Source organism: Lygodium microphyllum, chromosome 9 (genome assembly GCF_053477565.2).
Source record: "Lygodium microphyllum isolate KBCC chromosome 9, Lygodium_microphyllum_v1.1.10, whole genome shotgun sequence".
Taxonomy (NCBI): domain Eukaryota; kingdom Viridiplantae; phylum Streptophyta; class Polypodiopsida; order Schizaeales; family Lygodiaceae; genus Lygodium; species Lygodium microphyllum.
In genome coordinates, this window is record NC_141143.1 from 50,452,872 (window position 1) to 50,476,106 (window position 23,235).

Consider the following 23,235-nt stretch of genomic DNA (forward strand, 5'->3'; position numbering starts at 1 on the left):
AATAGACTTCCACCAATCCCCCAAAACGTTTTTCCCACTTGCATGGTCAAGTTTTGCCAAGTGGCATCCTTGTTAACTCCATTTTTTATTAATTAAATAATTATTTTAGTTCTCAAAAGATTAATTTCACTAGCCAATAATTAAAATGACTAGACCAATTTGTCTTCCAAGTATCCTTGAGTAGCTATTAGCCCTTAGACCAATATTATTTAATACATTAATGCCTAGTCTCTAATGTCACCATTGACATTAGTGGCAAAAATTTAGTTTAAGCCAAAGCCTAACACCGAGCACCATCTAGTACATGTTAGACATAACTTATTACAGCTTTTGCCTTTGGCATGAACTAATATTTATAAGTCGTGGATCCCACACTGTGAAGTGATTAACTTGCATCTCAAATGTGTAAGTCACATTTGCACATTTGATTAATCAAATGCTAATAAAAGCAATAAAATTTTATCACAATGTAACAAATCACCCCCTTGAAATCCTTGCAATCATTCTCCATTGATTCATTGCAATGTACCAAAGCATATCTTGCCACTACTAAAAATACATGCTAGCATCATAGTTAAACAACATGCACACCTATCGCTTAACTATGCTCATGCTCTCTACATATAATCTACACACATTAATCATAACCACTGTCAAAACCATAAGGGTTATATCCACATGTCAAAACCCAACACTATATCCACATGCCAAAACCCAACACTATTCTAACTGCTAAGGCACTGTAATTCATAAACAACGCCTGCAATGATATACCACATGATAGTCATGTAAAGCATACATCACCTATAAACCGCATGTAACTTATGCAATTGTACTTCTTTTGCATCACGTGTAAATATGTACTATAGACCATCCATGTATCCCATACATGCGTTGCAAATATACATCACATCAAAATGTACATTCCATGTATTCCATACATGCTAGCAACCTTGCAAATGTACAGCTTCAGAGTCTAGATGCCATACGCATCTACATACCTTCAAGCAATACTATAGATGTATCCTCTGTTGAGTCTGAAAGAGCCCAATCCAAAATCAGCTCTAACTAAAATACATCAAGGTTAAGTACATCATTGAGGATAATCTACCAAGTCACTCTCCCCCATCTAATTGCATTTTTTCTTAGGTGAAACAATACTAAAGCTTCACTAAGAAGCATATGGAAACTTTAACTTTACTTGCCTCAAAACCTCTATTAATTTCGATGTATTTTTTCCCTCTTATGCATTGCAATGCTTTATACTTTCACGTTGCTACAATTCCAACTTAACTAACATGCAATATTACATCTAGTTGACTAGCCCCTCACGTGTACCTAGCATACTAGGAACACTAGATGTTTTGAAAAACATTCTTATTTGCATACTCTCAACCATTGCAATGTCACTGCTGATAGATTTATTTATCCCCATATGTAAACACACATTATTGTGTGTAAAAGTGTGTGTTTAGGTGTGAACACCTTTTACACCACTTAGCATTAAATAAGAATCAAATGTGTAGGTTGATACCCTAGCCTATATATTCGAGCCCTATCACTTCTACTTTCATCACACATATCTCATTATCAATTTATCTTTCAATTTGTGAGACATTTAAAGTTCATAGTGTGGAACTGTAATGGAGCCATGAGAATGGATACATAGCTATTCTAGGAGACTTTCACTAAAACAGGAATATCATATTATATACAGAGACAAACCAAAGTCCATGCATTTGCCATAGGTGAGACTAGAGGGTCTAGAATAGCTATGTTGTATAGGGAGGAGCTATAGCATATAGCACAAGTCATGAGGAGAAATGAGCAGGCTCGCTTCATGTGCATCCGGATATGTTAGTTTGCCCTATTTAGTCATGTCGGTCTATCATCTCCTGGATGTGAGCTCCTATCACGGTCTAACTGAGACATTGGAGCTGTAATAGTTTAGTGTGCATTTCTATGCATTTCCTCCATTTTAGGCACATTTCTTGTGCATTTCCTGTCTTTCAACTGGACTCCACCCCCTGACAATGCCTACCTACTCCATGACTGCTGGGATATTTTGTCATTATTTTCCCATTTTTTCTGTGCAATTGAACTGCATTTATTGCAGTCATATCACCTATTTTAGCAAGTCGGCCAGATTTAGAGGCCTTTTCAGCAGTCAGCCAGTTTTAGAGGAGTTTGGCTATATATAGCCACAGCCCACACTTGGCTGATCACTTCTCACAGATTTCAGCACACGCTGGCTCCTAGACACTCTCCAACTTGGTGTTGCCATCATCTCAGCCTGATTTGGTGCCCTCACTGACACCTTGGGCTGCATGCACGGACTGATCAGTCCACATCATTGAATTCAGCATTCATATTCAGTCAGTGCAGTATTTCTTCCTTATATATATATATATATATATATATATATATATATATATATATATATATATATATATATATATATATATATATATATATATAGAGAGAGAGAGAGAGAGAGAAGGGGACTTCTCTCTGTGTTGTATGCGCATTGGAGTCCCTTGCCAAGTAGCACTGCTGCAGCACATTCTCCATATGCACCGCAAGGAGAGTCATCATATTTACCATTGTATGAGGATATTATGCATTCTTCCAGCATTGGAGATGTCCTGTTGGCGAGGGACTCCAATGCGCATACAACACAGAGAGAAGTCCCCTTCTTCGAGAGTAAGGACCACATGTATTGAGAGAGAGCACCAAAGGAGATGAACATCACGAGACACAGCTACATGCATTAGATTATGGTGACCATCTCCTAGCCTTGGGAAACGAATATGGATTAGCCATCCTTAACAGCTTTGATAGATGGCCTAGATTGGACGCTCTCACATGCTTTCCACATAAGCATACATCCAGACGTATAGGAGCCCCCTCCGAAGGATCTATACAGAGACCAAGAGCAAGCACATTGGACTACCTCCTAGGCCCTTATCCTTCATCCCTAGCGTAGAGTCCTTGATACTGTCCCCTAATCCACTAGTAGAGGCAAACTAACATGTCTATCTACAATTTACCATCACTTGTGCACATGACACGATCCCTCCAATGAGTAGCCACCCAAGATTCCCCTAAACCACATCACCAAATTGACAACGAGTGCCTACTCAGACCATCGTTATTGGAGCTTGCATGAGATGGACCCCCACATAGCCCTAGAGGATTTTATGGCAAAGCTTGCTAGAGCACTTCACACCTTAGCTGCCATGTATTTTGACCACACATGCATACATACCAAACCCCCAAGCAAAAATGTCCCATAGAATAGCTCGTATGACGAGGAGTGCAAGGACACCTGACTTTGTCTCTAACAAAGTGAAGCACAAGGGACCTACACACAACCAAACAAACTTGATCTTTCACCACCTAGTGCAGTGCAAGAAGAGGGCATTCCTATCCAAATTGGAGCATGATTTTTACCAACTATACTTGGGACAAAATAGCAAGGAGGTGTGGCATACCTTCCAAGAGCCCTGAGCCTATACACCCATCACCTCCCCAGATATGTGGCATGCATATGCTACCTCATTATACCACGTACATGGGCAGTCCCCCGTTGCCCCGACCAACAAAGGACAGATCCACGTCATCCACCTTCTTCAACACCGTGAGGGTTCGCGATGCCATCGATAGGCTCCAAAACAGTCAGGCCCAAGACCATGATGGACTAGTAGTAGAGCACCTATCACATGCCAAAGATATCCTAGTACCCCTTCTAGCCCACCTATTCAATAGGGCTCTATGTGAAGGCCTTCTTGTTAGTTGATCAACTAATACTATAGTACTAATCTTGAAAGCTAGAGAACCCATGGTTCCTACGAACTATAGGACAGTCATGGTTGGCCATGTGCTAGCCAAGCTTTATGAATCGATACTAGAGCATGAGCTAAGCAAATGGGTAAAGAAGCACCAACACTGGGCATGTGGACAAGCAAGGTTTAGGAGGGGTTACTCCACTCTTGATCATATCCTTACACTCAAAGCCATCATCGAGGAGAGTAAGGCACAGGGGAGGCGGGTATACTATTGATTTGTGGATTTCCACAAGGCCTTTAACACAGTACCATGATCTAGGCTCATGCACACACTACAGAGCTAGAGGTCCCGATGGAGATGAAATGGGGGATACTAGCACTGTACACGTCTATTATAGGATGAGTATGAGCTGGCTGCTGAAGGAGGGCTGTTAGAGGAGATCACTAGCACCATTGGGGTGAAACAGGTATGCCCACTCTCACCTACTCTCTTCAGCCTTTATATTGATGGGATACCAAAACTACGTTGATGGACTTGGAAGGGAAGGAAGGGGAGGGAGCTAGCCATGGGGGGAAGGGAGGATTGATACCCATAGTACTAGGGGACCGAAGACATAGTCCTCATCTCCAACACACCAGAGGGATTGCAGTGCCACCTAAATGCACTATAGGCCTTCTGTCAAGATAGGGATTTCACAGTGAACCTTGGAAAAACCAAGGTTATAGTGTTCAATGCTTCCTTCCAATGGATTCGACAATCAGTATCCAATTTCACATACGGAGAGGAGATAGTGGAGGTGGTCCAAAGATATATTTACTTGGGAATTATCTTTTCAAGGCCAAGATTCACTTTGAGGAGAGCAACAGAGGATAGATTGACATGAGGCTATGCGGCTCTAGGGTCGATGGAGAGCCAATGCACACGCATATAGTTCCAAGAGCCTTAGACGAAGCTCTGGCTATTCGACACTTTGGTCACACCAGCACTTCTATATCGGATCCCCATATGGGGATTGAGCCTCTACCACAGGAGGAGAGCCACATAGGATCGACCACTACCCAAGGGGGAGGAGATATATGAGGGGTGGAAGTGGATGGAGAGACCCCTAGTACTGATGATTTCACGGATGATTTGAAGTAAATAAGCCCTCGGTACCACATGAGATCGAGAACACCACCCTTAGTGGCAAAGGCCCTCTCCCAAACGGTGATTTTTCTACACAAACTCTCGACCTTGCTAAAATAGAGATACTCCCAACTTGCACTAGAATCATCTAGACAACTAGCATTATAGGGAGATACCAAGTGCCAATATTCTTGGACAAAGGCATGGTTACAGTTACATGGATTACACATGAATCACCTCCCACCACTACAATACAGCATGGATTTCCCTCTCTTAGAGCTCAACTAAGAGGAGCTAAACCACATCATCAAGATGGACATTAGTCACACACACACACAACCATGATATGGGTGGCACCTACTAGAGATCTGGAGACGAAGACAACTTTCTATCGAAAGCATCTTCTACACATATCATCCAAGGGCTTTGTTGTCTACCCAAGATACATGGATGCACACCTATCTCATGGTGTACGATGCATAGCTCCGTATATCCTCATACCAGATCTGAATTGAAATAGGTAGATATGGTGTAGACTCCCTCCCCCCAAAGGACAAGATTTGCCAACTCTGTCAACTCGAGCCAAAGACGAAGGAGCACTATCTATGCAAATGCCCAATGTTGTATGAGATTCAAGGGTGCTTCCATTGCTTGTTTAGATAGGGATTTGGGCAATACCCAAGGTTATGGATTTCTTGCATCAAAGATGTCTCAGGCTCTTCTTATTGAGGCTCCGCCGCCACAGAGAGCACCTCTTATGGACCTAGCAACAAAGACAAGGAGCCACACACCAGCAAGCACTCACAGAGTACTATAGAGCTTCAACTACTCCCTCCACTACAGAGCCCTCATCAGTCCGCCTAACAGCCCCACAACTGGGAACCACCCTAGTCAACCACCACAGAGAGGTCCAAAGTCCATTGCCCTCTCCCAGCTAGTCCACGCCCTCGCAAGAGGCATCATCGATAGATATAAAGGATACTACACTACCACCGAGAAACCCTGCCTCACCGCTTCAACCTCTCTACGCTAGATAGACCCATAAGAGACATCCTGGGATGAGTGCCTCTTGAGCAGCTCCGAATTGCATCTAGCTTAGACATCATTTTATACTCATCAGCCATGTATTGTTCCGTATTTTTTCTCCATTTAGTTAGTCTTAGCATTAGATGACATCTTTCTTGGGACATGGAAAATTCCTAGACTTCTCAAATGTAACATTTTGGTCTCATAGGCTGATTTGGCCTTTTATAGAAGTTAATATAACTCTCTCTCTCTCTCTCTCTCTCTCTCTCTCTCTCTCCAAATAGCCAAGAACACAAAGCAACGCACCCTCCAAGAGTTCTACAAACCCTCGGCCACCCCCTCTACAACGAGGACTACAACCAACCGACCAATGGCCCCACCCCGAGGAGTCACCTTAGATAGAACTACAAAGAGAGAGATAGCTTGTCACCCACACCCAGCAGGCCCACACCCCTGCAGGAGACATCACCTACAGATACAGCGAATACTATAGCGCCACCGGGGAGCCATACCTCGCCACTTCAACCTCTCCATGCTAGACAAGCCCATGCGGAACATCTTAGGATGACCACGTTCAATGAGCAATTCCACACTACACTTGAAGTGCATCTAGATTATATCAAGTCTGTATACCATTTTGTACCTACTCACCTAGTTCACCATAACACTAGATAGTAGCTTTAATGGGACTTGGAAAACTTCCCAGACATTTTGTATGTAACATTTTGGTCTCATAGGCCAATATAACTAACTCTCTCTCTCTCTCTCTCTCTCTCTCTCTCTCTCTCTCTCTCTCTCTCTCTCTCTCTCTCTCTCTCTCTGTGTCTGTGTGTCTGTCTGTCTGTCTGTCTATATATATATATATATATATATATATATATATATTATGAGCTTCATACCCAACAATGGTGTCAGAATGGTCCATCTAATCTGTCCCAATGAAGCAGCAGCCTGTGTACATATCCCATGACCTCCTATTCATAATATAGCAACAAAAGCTAAAGAAGCAAAAAAAAAAAGAAGAAGAAGAGCCAAATGACCAGCTTCTGTAGTCCATCTACCCATGTCTTGCTAACTCAATCTGCACACAACTCAAGACACTGCTACCACAGAGCAAAAAGGAGAAGAAGGAGAAGCACTCTATTTGCAACCCACTCATGTGCACTGGTATCCTACCCTATCTACACCAGTTTTAATCCGTCACCTTTCAAAAATCTCACCATGCCAACCATCTTGCACTTTGTCCTACCTACATCTAATCCTACAACCATCTCTCAAGTTATCTCAGCAAAATCCAATCATTTGAGTCATTAGAGTTGGAGATATTGGAAAATCTCCACTGCAAACCCTAATTTATAGTAAAAATTAGGGTTTGACAACCACCAAGAGATACATGCTCAAAATTAGAGGCCTAAAACTTGAATTTCAATAGGCTAAAATTCAAGAATTTCAAAGAGATTCAAAGGCCAGCCAACCTATATCAAATTTTGGGATTAATTTGTCTTTCAAGGAGTGGAGGGAAGGCCCATCCACAAGTAAACCAAAGGGAAAATTGGTTTGAAGAATTGTTGATCAATTTTGAGAGCAAGAGACACTTGGCTTAGCAAAGAAGATCAAAGAATCTCAGCTGTCCTCCATCCATTTGCAATAAAAGCTAAAGGAACACTGCAAAAGGCGCTAGTTTTAGGGCCAATAAACTATCCGTTGTCTAAGATTGAAGTGGTAAATTATAGATTTTTAATTTATGTGAACTTTATGCTTACTATAATTGTTGATTAATAAGATCATTGTTAACCTCTCCAAGCAGGAGGACTAGTTTCATTAGCACCAAAGTCTCTTAATACGAAGCACACGTATACAAGATCTACTATATTCTACTACTTATACTTTGAAAATTGTATTTCACATAAGTACTAACATTGCACGCTAACATGATCCTAATTGGATTGTGAGTCACAGTATTATGATATTTGCTATGCAAATAAGATAATTTTTATTTATTTATTTATTTTTACTTATTATTGTAGCATAATGTCATAATAAGTGCTATGAAAATATTTATTTATTTTTACGGATTTTCATTTATCTATTTGCCACATGATAATGACATGTTGTACAATGTTGCATGTGACATTGATTGCATTGTGCCACATGGTAGATAGATAGCAAAACGTAATGCGCTTTGTGTTGTGGTGAGCAAATTATTGGATGAAATTATATGAAATAATTATTTTAAGAAAAAAATATGCAATGATTAATTGTATTTGAACTTTACTAGCACAAGATTATTATTTTTTTGGACGCTCATTTAGTGCGGGATTATTATATCCACACATATGTAATTTATTTACTTGGTTTAAACTTTTGTGCAAAGCCTAAAAAACTAGAAAAAAATTTGTATAAACCTTAGAATAGGTCTATTAAATAGGAGTTAAATATTATTACGCCAAAACCATCGCATTTATGGTTTTCCAATGTATTTTAAGCACAAAAAGATAATGTAAATCCATAAATACATACGCAGTAAAGATGCTCACCCACGCATAAAGGGAGATTATACCCAATATGGTGTCACGTACTCTTCCTCTATTCTCTCCTTGAAATTTGTGTATTTCACTGTGTTATTGTATAGTGAAGAGCTACAACACACAATTCGTTAGTCATTCTATGGTGGCTCCATGTGGGAGCTCTCGCTCAACCGCCAAGACCCACGGACAGCTTATTGCTTCAAACATTCCAAGCCAAGCACTAATGGCTACCTCTCACATAGCCAATGCGCTACCTGTCCATGAGTATAGTGAGCTTACCTCCATACCAATCGAGTTACCTCCTCTCCCGCGCACTCCAGTAGCTCCACAATCCAAGTGGAAGCTTCAAGCGAGCTCCATCCTCAAGCTTCCCGCTCCAAGCTTCATTGCCGCGAGCAAAAGAAGAGAAGAGAAGAGAAGAAGAGAGGAGAAGATGGAGAGCTTCTCCTCCCCGGTCCCTCACCCTCACACACTCACTCCCTCACACACTCACACTTCCTCTCTCAAGCACAAGCTCAAGCAAGCAAGAACAAGAAGAAGAAAAAGAAGAAGAAGAAGAGAAGAGCCACTTTTGGCCACACACAAGAATGAGCTTCTCAGTCACTTTTCAACTTTATATACAAAACCCTAAATCCCTTTTAGGCAGTCATCCCCTTATACCCTTTTTTACATGGCCGGCCGTAGCCTAGGCCATTTTTCCCATTGTCCTCCTATCTTCCTAGCTTCCTTTTCACCGCCCGTCTACATTTACAAATTGCACGGGTGAGAGCCCAGCACTCTTAAAATAAATCATGGTACGCCTTGCGCTTTTTTACAACAGTATGGACTCGTACTTTTTCTCCTACGTCTTTTTTCTTGATTTAGGAGTTTTCTACACTTCTTGTGTTTCCAGATTCTTATTGGCGGATCTTTGTCTTCTGTTTCATTTTTGCCTTGGCTTGTCTTCTGCTTTAGATTTTCCGGCTTTTCCACCTTGTTCGTTTAAGGGTTAACATTACCCTCGTCCTAGACGAGTGTCAGTCCCATGGCACTCACCATCGTAAGTAGCAGGCTTTGGCATGCATCGAAGACGTGGGTGGAAGGAACATCTGTGGTTGCCTTGGAGAATTTCTAGTGATGGGCAAATGAAGGTCGTTGGGGCCACGTTGTTGGCATGGGTGGCTAGTGATAGGGTGGTTGGAGTTGGGGGAAGTTCTGTTCATTGCTAGGAATTACGCTGGGGGTTGGTACAAGTGGTGGTTTGTGGGGATTCTGCACTGGCCGATTGTTTGGTAGGCTTACATGATATGAATGGTCAAGAGATTAGAATTGAGTGATGATGAAGAGCTGACGATGCATTTGATAGAGTATTCAATACCTACAATTGAAAACCTCTCATATGTGGTCTCTCCCTGGGGGTAGTGCTAGTCTTCTTATCCTACACAAGACATAGTTTGACTAGTTTGGAAAACAGGTCAAACTCTACGCAAGCTGAGAGTATTGTCCGGCACTTGAGGACCCAAACTGTGTATATATTTTGGTGCAGATATTATATGAGTACTCGTGCATACTTAGATATTACGTAGTTAGAAAACCGCAGGTCTAGTTCCTCGTAACAATGTGTGGATGAAGCAAAGTTGTCCGTGTTGAGGAGAAGTACACATGAAGGTGTATGAGACATCCTTTGCGTTGTGACAACACGATGTAGCATAATTGAACACATTGACACCGAACGTTCGGTAGTTGGTAGTACAATTTAGGTAACAGCTGCTATGAGTGCCAAGTGTAGCGTTTGACCCAGAAAGAGAGAGTGGCCACCCACTGATCATGCTTTGGGCCATGCAATGTAGGCGATTGGCAAGGATGATTTTCACTTTCAATCATGGCTCTTTCTGAGGTTGGTGGTCTTGTGGTGACTTGGGCATTGAACACTTTCGTACAAAGACCTGTGTCATCTTGCATCCACTTGATACTTCGTAAGAGTGTATGCAAGTCGCATGCATGAATTATAACGAGCAGATGCAACACAAAAGGATATTACTTTATTAAAATCCTATGGTACTGACCGTGCTGCATATCATCGGCGCTTGTTAAAGACATGATATATATTAGTAGTAGGTAAGGAAGGTTTGTACAATTAGGGAGCATGCCCCTTAAACCACTAAGGACAAAAAGTTATGACAATATGGCATTTGGCCAACAACTTATACAACATAGGGCCTATTCCATTCGTATGAGACGGGGTGAATTTGGGTGATCAGACGACTAGGGCTATACTGGTGGTGGGCTCCTGTCAGGCTAGGCAGGGAAGATATCGACCGGGACCCGAATGGTTAATCCCTGGCTGCAGCTGTTTCAAGAATGCTTTTAAATAGTTCATAAAATTCCCTCTTGTTTCTAGCTACCTTCTCCTCTTTCAAGCACCTGGTATCCGAGTGTTTGGTGAGGGCCTGCACGGCCGGTATCGCTACACCCCCGGTGCTCCCTTGAGCCTTCGTCCTCTTGGCTTGGGGATTTTTCCTGCGTCTTGGGCGGTGTCGCTTAGGGCCTCTTTTCGGCGCGTACCTCTTTAGAGTAGGCACGTAGCGTTCTGGTGAAGGCGCTAGTGTCTTATGCTCCCTCCGCAGGAGGAGAGCTTCCTTGCATGCCCCCTACATTGCGTACTTCATGACGGCTATTATGGAAGAATCTACAAAATGTGAACCAAGGTTAGGTCTTGAGGCAGGATAGAATTATTTGCATGAAAGGGATTAAACAGTGGATTATCAAGCGCATAAGACAAGGGGTGCGGTGAGGCATGCAGTGTGTTGTAGAGGGACAGTCCTTGTGATGATGTTCGTCCTGCCTGGACTGCGGGGCGTATTCCCGCTAATAGCAGATCTTTGCTCACGCCAAGTTGCACGGGCTAGGTGTGATGGAATGGGGTAGGGCTCATCCCCAGAAGGATAGATCGAAAACGGAGTGAAAGCCTGTAGCAAGGGACGACGCCCCGTCTACGCCCTCAGAGGTGTTGGTCAGGGCTTTCTATGGTGGTAATGAGAGTTATATGCCCTCCACCTGGAGGCGATAATGGTCACACAACTTCTAGACGTGTGGTGAGAGGAGAACCTGAGAAGCTCAGTCCTGTCAAACCTAACTCTTCTCCCTGCGCTTAACTATCATTGCTTATGTGTATTGATATTATCTACGCAGGGTCACAAAAGTCATTGTTTATTTATGTACATATTTACGAATCCATGTCGCTTCGTGAGGATAAAAACCAATTGTAGAACTCAGGATTGTGCTGGAGTGTGGCACACGCATCCAGTACTCGTGGCAGCTTACTCAATAACAATAGATATTTTGCAACATCAAGTAGCATGGTATCTTGTCCAAGTCTTTTGGCAACATGTAGCTCCTCCTCAATGAGAACCTTATCAGCCAGAGAGTTCTCTTGGCTAGTTCCAGCTAAGTCCATACCCCGAATGGTAGTCAGCACTGAAAAGGAAGTTGCCGTCACATAGATTGGGTCTCTTTGAGACCGCCATTTGGCCAATCGCTCCTCTAAGACCGTCATAATTTGGGCTCCCAGTTCGGCCATTATAACGCAGTTTTCAAACCAACATTTTTTTAATTGACTTCGACTCTCTGATTGTCGCTTTAGTTGCTCTATCTCCAAGAGATTTGGTTAGCAGAGCACATGATGGAATGTCACAGTTAAGCGTAGTTCGTCGGCTTCCCCGTCAGAGATGAGTCGCATACATTCATGCATAAGCCTGTCATAGTACTCGTCAAGATGTTCTTGCTCCTCCGAGGATAGGGGAAATGGCAAGTATTCTTTCATTTGCCCCCTAGGAAATGCTCCCATGTAGACACATACAAATACTTTGAGTTTAGCATCCAACTCAGTTACAGCATAGCTGGGAGCTAGGACCTAGATGAGCAAGATTGGTCAATTCTAGGATTACTTATGTCACTGGGATTTCCATGTTCCTCTTGAGGCTTTGTTATTGCGTCATGGTTCTCCTTGGATGTGACTGGTATAGATTTGTTACCCTGTTGTGACAGTGTTGTATCCACTCCTGATTTGTCAATGCAAGTTCTATTATCGGTGGATTGAGTGGTACGAGAAACCATTGATGGTGATGGTCTCTTTGATTTTTCAGAACACATGGCCTGCTGAATAGCCTTGCTAGGTTGTGGGGATACAATCCCCTCTCTTTTTGGAGAGTCTAGCTCTACAGCTAATTCTCCTTTGTTTAGCTCCTTCTCCAATTCCTGATTGGAACAGGCAGCCACTAGTTCAGTGGACTGGCTACTATTAGTGGATTGCGGTGTCAAGTCCTTAGGCCGATCGGAAGTAGTCGTGTCTTTTGTTGCCCCTTGAGCATTCACTTGTGTAAGTCAAGCCTCAGTTGATCTAGCCACATTAGATTGCACAGGCATAGCCTTTAGCCAAGGGCTACGGGTGGTGTTATGTCCCATCTCTTGGACATTTGGAAGCTCAGATGGAGGTAGAGATTGGGTTTGAGTAGCCGCACTTAACGACTGTTGTTGTCCTTCCTGTGTACATTTACGAAAAGAGGGTGTAGGAGATCTAGGACTCTTAGGTAGACTTGGCATTGGCTGAAAGATTTGCTTGTGGCTGTTAGACGATTGTGCCATTTGCTTTGTTGAGCAATCAGTCTTCTTATGAGTAGCGTTGTGTCTGTGGTGCTCATTATCCTCTTGGGAAGTCAAAAGTTCCTTGAGCACTAGTGGTCTTTGTGCACGCTCAACAGTTACGCCTAACATCTGCTTATTAAGCATACTAGACTGAGGCTCTTTCTTTCGAATACTCATGTTTGGTTTCTTGCTCCGAGACCTGGAGTTTCTCTTAGATTTCCTCCTGTACTAATTTGCTTTTGATGCAATCTAGCCTTCAGCCAATAGAGGTGGTTTAGCAGGGGGTCTTAGTACCCAAATCCATCGGTTACCTGCATAATACCCTTGAGCACATAGCAACGCTTTGGATATCCATCTCGTGTTGTGTTGACTCTCCATCGACACCTTCATCTATAAGGCTTGGGTTTCTTTTGGGGTCTTCTACGATATTTGTAAGTCCAAAGCCCGTCCTTGACATTGTCTCCTGACCTTCTTGTTTCAAGTATGGCCTCACTCGCTGGTTCTCGTTGTTCAACCTGTGTGCTTGTATCAACTCTTTCAACAGGTCCTTGCTCTCATTACTAGGCTTGCCTGTTATATCAGCACCTTCCTTGCCTTTCCCTCAAGATTCGATGAGGTCACCCTGGCTAAAGGTCGTGACTATCCTCACACCCGATAGTGTCAAGTGTATCCTTTGCGCTACGTAATCGACCTCGCACTTCGTTGCCCTTTTGAAGGGTTGTCCTAGGAGGATTTCCTTTCCACAATTAACACTATTTCGAGGAACATGAAACAGGATAGGCAAGCTTTCCGTTTCAATGGTTACAAGGATTTTGCACTTCTCTATAAGTGCTTGCAAGTGTCCCCTGTAAGAACTAATAGTTACATTAGTCAATGTGAGCCCAGGTTAGCCTAGCAGAGTCCATGCTTCATAGGTCAAGATATTAAAATCTGCCCCTTCATCGATGAGAGCATCGATACTATGCTCTCTTTTTGCGGTGAGTTTGACCCTAAGATAAGCAAGTGGCACTATGTCTTCATCTTCTGAGTCTTGGCTTGTAAATTTAAGCCTCCTGATGCATGCCCTTGAATCCCCAACTACACAACTAGATTTGGTTTCTCTACTGATATCTTGGATCGTCTGTGCAGTGCCATTCAAGGTGCATCTATCTTCAAGACTGACATGTCTAGTCATCCTCGCAATTGTCGCTTAAGGTTGTTGCATTCCGCTTTGACTAGATGTAGTCCGGACGCAATCTAGACATGTTTTTGTGGCATGGCCTTTTTATCCTTGTACGCTAGATTGGCCCATCGAGATTCTAGGGTCTCTATTTGTCTTTGTTCGGGTATGGGCATTTGGTTGCTCTTTTGCAAGTGAGAATCCATGCTCGTGTAGAACCATTACTATAATAGGATCTAATTTGGAGGACCCGTTGCCGCGCGCGTTTTCTCTCTAGTCTACTTGGGGCAGGTGCGGAGGGGGTAGAATCCCCTCTGCGAGGGTCTGAGGGGGCACTCCCCCCCGGCCCGTATCCTCCTATCTTCCTAGCTTCCTTTCCACCGCCTGTCTACAATTACAAATTGCACGGGTGAGAGCCCGGCACTCTTAAAATAAATCATGGTGCACCTTGCGCTTTTTTACAACAATATAGACTCGCACTTTTTCTCCTGCGCCTTTTTCCTTGATTTAGGACTTTTCTCCACTTCTTATGTTTCCAGATTCTTCTTGGCACACCTTTGTCTTTTGTTTCACTTTTGCCTTGGCCTTGTCTTCTACTTTAGATTTTCCGACTTTCCACACTGTTCGTTTGAGGGTTAACACTCCATGATCTCTCTTGGTTAAGCCCTTGTTCCTTCAACCAACATAGTCGACATGGCTTTCCCTCCTAAATCTCACCTTTAGACTCTTGATACCACTATGCCAACTACTTCTATGACACAGTTTTTATAACTAAGTTGCTTCCACACTCACATCTTCCACACGTTCTCAGCACCATAGTCGACATCTAAGAGGATGCACAACAAAAGAACCATGAATACAGAGAGAGAAGAAAAGAGAGAGACTGCAATTTTTTTTAAAAATAAAAGAAGAAAAGTTGCATTGAACTTTGAAAGAATATTGAATAAAAGGAAAACTAATCAATCCCTACACGCAGCCCAAGATATCAAATAGCCAATGTGAACAAACCTAAAACCAACCGAAAAAGAAATGTAAAAGAAAATTATGTTCTAAAAAGTAATTTCTCCTCTATAAAACCCATGACAGATCAAATGTCAAAGCTCCTCATGTCCCCATATGACTCAGACTGAAGCTCATAGGCAGGGGATGACTGTGCATGATACACATAACTACTAACAGTCCCTCTCATATCCTAGATGTGGCTGAAGGCCAAAGAAGACAAAATGGATCCAAGGGTGGCAAAAGAAGTGCCACGGCTGATGAAGTCCGTGGATGTAGTGTATCGATGAAGAAGCTCCTCATGATCTTGGAAATCCCCCTCTTAAACACAAGGGGCCAAGGAATCTACAGCCACATTGTTGATATCATCACCCTTTGAAAGGGACAGGAGGTACAAGGAAACCACCTAAGGAGATGGTAGGGGATGGGACAGAACCTGTGGAATAAATGGTGCACAATCAGGAACAGGTGCAGCAATAGACATCCCCTCTAGACTGCCCTCATAGGCCTTGTATATTGGTGATTTGATTTGCATTCAACTCTAGCTAGTCTGTTGAGCTTGTACTTCGGTGCATTTCCTTCTGGGTAATACAATCAGTCACACCAGTTTTTGCCACCCAAAAAAGGCCAACAAACATGTTATTCCAAGGCAGTAACCTCCAAGAGTTAACAGGTAAAACCATATCCTTTCACAAGTACCTCCCCCAAAGAGTTAACAAGTAAAACCATACCCCTTCACAATTACCTCACCCAAAGTAGATAGCTGGGAACCATTTAAGTAGATCAATAATAAGGACAAGATACTCACTGTAAGCCGTAAACGAGATCAAGCAACGTGAACAGTGAGCCAGATCAAAGGCTAAACCAGGAAATGGGAGTCGATGGGTCCCAAGCATGGCCACAAATGCTGGTATCCCCCTTTCTAAAGCAAACTGTATCTGTGCTTTATGAGAGTCGCGAGGGGCAAATGAAAGGGTTAAAATATCTTTTTCAAGCATATAACCCCCAAAACTAGCAACCTGCAAACAAGAAAGAGCTAACTGTTACTTGCAACTGGAAACTCTGGGACAACTGCAGAAGCACAAGTGATAGTACAGGAGCAACTAGCTTCTGGGTATCTAATCAAATATTGACAGGGTAAGAAGTTAAGTGAGATACATACTCCACTGCCTATATCCAAAGCAGTCCTAACACTGCCATCACTCAAAGAAATGTGACTCTCAAGCTTTTCAATGTACTGTCGAGCTCCCTCAGTAAACATGGTGCCACCACCAGGAAAGACAAAGTAGCTCCCTTCTTCTTTCATCCAACCTTGGTGGCCCTTCCGCTCTGCAATCTTACTGTGGGGCATATTACTATACCACACCTGCAACCAGCAAATCCCACATGAACACTCCCATTGAAGCAGCAACATAAAATAGGAAACGATCTTTTGTAATCTTCAGTTACAAAGAAATGACCTTACAGACCAATAGACAAGAAAGCAGCATTGATCATCTGCATGGCCTCTCAGGACAGTAGAAGGATCACCCATTAAACCATACATTGCTGAACAGATTAGATATTAACATATATACTTCACTTTTCTTGAAGCCCCACTATATTGGTCATCAAACACAAATATAGCCTAAATGCTAGGTCATGAAGCAGCACGTGTAGCTAATTAACCTGTCTAACTAATATAAACCAAATCATGGTGACATCCAGAAAGGACCCTCACAAATATGCAAGTAACGCTGCTTGTTTCCTAAAAGCACCTTTCTTTCAGGCCAGTAAAAAACATGCTTTGCGATTTAGGTAGCCATCCTTTCTCCCATCAGGCTGATATAAAGGAAGCTCAAACTTCTCTAAGGTGCTATTGATTCCATGATTGACTGCAACTATAGGTTATCTCATTCCTAAAAACACATGAATGGTTCCTTTGAAAGAGCCATCCATCTGAAACAGAATATTGACTAGGCTGACCTGAGCATGGAAGACCATAGTGAACCTATAGCCATCCTGTCGAGAGTGCAGCTACTCCATTCTGCATATGGTAACAGGGTGAGATCTTCCTAGGACATTTTGATCTCACCAAGCTTGGCACCATTCAACTGTGCACTGGGAGTAGAAAGTTACTACAAACCACCCAATAGTTAGGTGATCAGCATATACAGTGGATTCCTAACCATACACAAATATTTCAAGGCCAAATTCACTGTCATCATAAACCAAACATATCTTTTTACCTATCTTTGACTTTTAGAAGGAACAAAACAGCCATCCTCCTATGGAATTGCGCCCCTAGGAAGCTCACTAGCATCAGTCAATCAATCATCTCATGAAACTAACTTCTGCGCGAAATGTGTCCTATGCTTGTCCTTCATTTTGGTGTCATGTCTTAATCTCTTTGATATCAGTCAAAGGGGCAGCTGTTCCTAGGGTACCTTGTGTGACATTACAAAGACATATGGTCTACAGTGGAGCTGATTGTCACAATCTTCAGCCTACTGGCTGAACAAATGTGCTCCACCTTCTCTCGTATGTAGCCTAGCAATAACCAACATAATTGACCTTATTCAGTGTTGTGCGGCTCAAAGAAAAAGAGGGAGAATGCATATGCATACCCTGGTACTAAGCCAGATGCTCACAAGGATGTATCAGCACTGTCTATCTCCATCTTAATTGTCTCCACAATTCCCCTACCCATCTAGGTATCAAGACTCTGGAAGTGTTAGAGATTGTCATCTCCTGGACAGGCATTTCCTGTCATTTGTGTGTGCTGGCAGTTATGTACAGGTGTGCCATGTGGCAGCACTGGTCTGATCGCCACATCAGCAGGCAGTTGGACAGTACAATCAGCTGCATTAAATGCAGCCAACAGCATATTTTTGTCATTTTTCCTCCAGCTATTTATTGCCTGTTTTCAGCACACACTTTCACCAGATTGCTGATCGTGGAGATTGCCTTGGGGTTCACACATTGTGAGATCTTCAAGGTGGAGACACACAAACGTACACTCTATGCCCATGTACATATCTGCTTCCTTGTACAGCATTCTTCATCACAGACTTTGTGTTCCACTCTCTCTCTCTCTCTCTCTCTCTACCTTGGTCATGCACTTCCGCCAGCTTCACTCTAACATGGTACTAGAGCATTGAATGACTGATTAAGGGTGGACCTACATGAAGAGGAGATTTCAGCAAGACACAAGGCTGTGTTGTCAACGTTCAAGGGTGAGCAAGAGGGCTGTGCACCAAAACAAGTCTCAGAGGAGCATGTGCATTCAAGAAAGGAGAAGAGTTGCTGAAGCTGCTGCTGATTTTTGCTATTTGAGAAGGAAGAAGCTTGTGCTTTGGGCTTTCAAGTGCAGATTTTACCTTTTCATCCCCTCTGGCAAGTGAAGAAGCACGACAAGCGGAGAAGAGCCCTAGCAGGCTGCATTCACACAGTCAGAGGGGACTGCTTTTTGTGTTTTGTGCAAGCATTTTAGGTGAAGATGTCTTCTGAGGCCGAGATAGAGCTTTGGGAGATCATGAACCAGAAGGTGCCCGTGTTATGGGCTCTTCCATTAGATCAAAAGCTCGATGGTGAGAACTACCGCATCTGGTAGGTTATGATGCTTGCCATTTTGGAGTCCTATGATTTGGGGAAGCTTGTTACAGAGGCTATCCATTGTCCTTCTTCGTGAGACAAGTCCAAACTCTCTACAAGTGATAAGTTGAAGTTCGCAAAGGCTCAAGCACATTGGGACAAACTAAATGCTCGCATCCGCTTGTTTGTATTTCCCTCATGCACTAAAGCTATGATCTCCCATATAGAGAGCATTTGACGATGGCCCGAGAGATATGACTAGAGCTTGATCAGATGTATAATCACATGACCGTCATGAAACAAGTTTCTTTGGAAGTGCAGATAAGGACCATGAGTGTCAACAAGTCATCTTGTATGTGAGAGTATATTAACTAGCTGAGGTAGCTTCAAAAGAAAGTACAAAACACAAGGAAGGTGATCACTTCTAAAGACATGGTAATAACTCTTCTTTCATAGTTACTGCCTCGTTTCAATGGTTTTTATTCTCCCTTATTTGCCTCAAGGTCGTTGGAGACTCTTCGTTAGGAGGAGCTGGTTTCTATGGTCTTGGACCAAGAGGAGCAGTTAAAGGGGACCGACGCTTCTAAATTAGAGGCATTGAAAGGTCAATCTTCTCAGAAGAAGGGGAAGGACCAAAAGAAGGAGGAGGATAAATCAAAGAAGGACAAGGAAAAGAAGTCCACTTTCCACATCTGAGGCAAGACAGGTCACTAGAAGGACTACCTCAACAAGGAGAAGAAGGAGAAATCTTCAAAGGATTCCGAAGTGGTGGTTGCTCCCTCATCAAGTGCTTTCCTCCACTTGGAGGTGGTTGAGGCTCCCTCATTAGCTACTTTCCTCCACTTGGAGGTGTTTGAGGCATCGACCTTGCAAGCCTCTAATGTTGTGTTGACAGCCCCATACACTCGAGAGTGGCGTGTTGATAGTGGTGCCTGTTGAGAAACCCTTCACCCGCAGTTTTGCATTTTGCATTTAGGGTTTCACAATGGACAGCCCCAAAAAGGGGCTGGGCGCCCATAGTGGGGTGCCACCCTAGACAACCGGTGCCCTCCCTCTCAGTGTGACCCTAGACAGACACTTGCCTATTTATAGGCTGCCTCAATCACTCATTCTTCACGGTTGATTCATTCAATCCATCACCTCTTCTCTCCAACCTCTCCATCGCCCTCACACCCCTTCAGGAGGACATTGCGGTTCGTGGTTCGTGGCTGCCTTCATCATCTTCCTTGTGCTACGACACCCTTGTTTCCTTGTATCACATTAACTCCATGATTCAAATCTTCATCAAAACATTGTCTTTTGACATGGTATCAGAGTTGGATCTACTCAAACAATTTCACGGCTGATTCATTCAGTCCATCACCTCTTCTCTCCAACCTCTCCACCGCCCTCACACCCCTTCAGGAGGACATTGCGGTTCGTGGTTCATGGCTGCCTTCATCATCTTCCTTGTGCTACAACACCCTTGTTCCCTTGTATCACATTAACTCCATGATTCAAATCTTCATCAGAACATCGTCTTTTGACATGGTATCAGAGTTGGATCTGCTCAAACAATGGCAAAGATCCTCCACTCCAATGAAGGCAAAGATTGGTGGGGGGTTCGGCATCCACTTCTCTTCTTCTTCCGCTACATCAATACCTAACTTGGCGGTTGCTCTCCCCTGCACCTAATGTTTTTTGCATGTTGTTCTCTTCTGCTGCACCTAGCGGCATTCCAGCACCTCCTCCTTGCTGCTGGTGGCTCAGCCAGACTGCTAGCAACTCCTCGCTACTGTTAGCAGCTGTTCTTTGCTACTGGCCGCTCCTCCCTGCCGCTGGTAGCTTAGCCAGAATGCTGGAGGCTCCTCCCTACTACTAGCCGTCACTGTTCTTTGCAATTGGCAGCTCACAATCAATCCTTCCATTGCACTCATACCCCTTTTGGCACACATTGTGCAAGGCACACCGATACCCATGGCTTCTTCCCCAACAGATGACCACTCTACTAGGTATTCCTACTGTGGCAAAGAACGGTCATTCCACCAATGACTGTCCACATCGACCTTTACTCCCACCCCTTTGGATTATATGGGTCTTCCACCAGGCACTCCTTGTGCCACCTCTCCTTTCTGGGCCACAGAGATCGTCCTGCATCAGATATCGGAGTATTATGCTCAAGACAATAAGCCGCATCTGACGCGCACTAAGTCCTTTCAAGTACATGGAGGCTCTAAGACCTTACGAGGCAATAAGCCCTCCTGGAGACCACCCCACTGCGTGGAGGTTTCCTCCACCCACTTCCAAGTACAGTGGCTTCCACGGCCCACATCTCCCCCACAGTCCACTCTCCTAAGAGCCCACGACTATTCCCCACCCTTCACTCATCTTGAGCCTCCTTCTTTCCCACCCACTTTCACTCAGGTTCGAGAGGCCACTTTTGAGTGCTTTCTGGCTGCTTCTTCCGAGCCCTAGATATCTTCTTCAGCACTTTCTTCGTCATCAGATGCTTCGCGGTCCGTGAGCCATGAGTGGTTGGATTCCCTTTCTCTCTCACAGACTAGGATTCAAAGGGGGATTTTCTTACTTCGCCCTCAGAGGAGGCTTCCAGTTCTTCTTTGGCTTCAGAGGGTGCTCCTACTTCAACGAGAGACCTTATGTGCCATGGTTCTTCACACACCACAACCTTTCACTTTCAAGCAGTGGCTCTCCTTTAAGCAGTCATTTCCTCTCCTCATACCCAAGATCAAGAGGTTCTACCTAGATCGAGGCCCTTGGGTCTTTAGCAACGACTTGGTGGCTAGGCCTTCGTATTCCTTCCAACATGGAGTCACGCAGCTAGTGGCTTCTCTCCCGACATGGAGTTTTGAGTTCTACAACTCATCCAATCTCCTGACTATCTTCAAAGGTCTACTTTCAAGTGGTATTCTCAAATTATAGGGTGGATCTTATTCGTCCCTTGGTCAGCATGAAGCCAACTCCCGAGATCGAGTAGGGCATATCCTTATTGTTCTCGGCACCACACAAAGTCTAACATTCCTCCTATGCATTGCATGTTTTCATCATCTTTGTACTAGGATGCTTGGGCAAGTGAACAATATCCCCATGAGGGACACTGTCCAAGTGGCACCAGTTGCATGAGCATTCTTCAGCATGTAGCATTCTATCTCCACCTCACTCTTCTCTTCTTCCCTTTTTTGGGCCTAAGAGGGGGTGTTAAGAAACCCTTCACCCGCAATTTTGTGTTCTGCGTTTTGCATTTAGGGTTTCACGTTTTGCATTTAGGGTTTCACAGTGGACAACCCCAAAAAGGGGCTGGCCACCCACAGTGGGGTGCCACCCTAGACAGTCGGTGTCCTCCCTTCGGGCACCACCCTAGACAATCTCTAGACTATTTATAGGTTGCCTCTGTCACTCATTCTTCACGGCTGATTTATTCAGTCTGTCACCTCTTCTCTCCAGCCTCTTCACCGCCCTCACACCCCTTCAGGAGGACATTGCGGTTCGCGGTTCGTGGCTATCTTCATCATCTTCCTTGTGCTACGGCACCCTTGTTTCCTTGTATCACATCAACTCCATGATTCCAATAGTCATCATTCCATTTATCAAAGTTTCTTCTCTCTTCTCTTCTCTTCTCAGTGTTTACCGAGTTCACTCCGTGTTCCTCCCCGCAAAACCTACTATCTCGCTAGTACGTCGTCTTTTGACAGTGCTTTCCAACACATGACTCCTACAGCAATTGTTGCTCATTTGCGGCCTTCGCATGGTCAGATTCTCATTCATGATAGTTTTTTGTCCCTATTCAAGGACGGGGTAACATGCATCTTATTCCAGATGGACAAGGTAGTGCCCATACATCTGAGGTGCTTTATGTGCCAGCCTTACGATACCATCTACTTTTGATGCACAAGATTTGTGGCCTCCGCCTCTTAGTAGAGTTTGATGTGGATTCCTTTTAGATTCTTGATCATGGATCAAGACAGGTCCTTACTTCAGGTTATGAGGAAAATGGAGTCTAGAAGTTGCTTTAGGTTATGAGGAAAATGGAGTCTACAAGTTGCAATCTTCTTCTGCCTTGACTTCTCTTCAAACATTGTTCGAGCTATGGCATGCTTGGTTTAGCCACCTCAACTATGATTACCTTCAGAAGGCATCTAAGGAATAGCTTGTTTGAGGCTTGTCCGGATATTATGGTGAGCCAGCAACCGTGTGTATACTGCGTCCATGGGAAGCAAACTCATGATGCTATTCCTAGCAAGGCTTCGAGGCAGTCCTCAACACCCTTGGAGCTTGTTTCTACCAATCTTTGTGGATCGATGAGGATGGAGTCCCTTAAAGGGAACTTGTATTTCCTGCTAATTGTGGATGATTACCGCAAGATGACATGGGTTTAATTTTTTAAGCTGAAGTCGGAGGCTTTCTCCAACTTCACCG

General features: G+C 43.7%; 1 protein-coding gene across 3 annotated transcripts in view; it reads right to left on the minus strand.

The window, feature by feature from the left end:
• Positions 1-23,235, minus strand: part of QUA3 (S-adenosyl-L-methionine-dependent methyltransferases superfamily protein) — a 147,518-nt gene that overhangs the window by 52,720 nt on the left and 71,563 nt on the right. For all 3 annotated transcript variants that reach the window (XR_015691838.1, XM_087684553.1, XM_087684554.1), the window contains 2 exons: positions 16,412-16,615; positions 16,058-16,268 (listed from right to left, as the gene is read on the minus strand). Coding sequence is in view for 2 of the 3 variants with exons in the window: in XM_087684553.1 (XP_087540679.1) it covers positions 16,058-16,268; positions 16,412-16,615 (415 nt within the window). In the remaining variant the exon portion in view is untranslated. The remainder of the gene's footprint in view (positions 1-16,057; positions 16,269-16,411; positions 16,616-23,235) is intronic.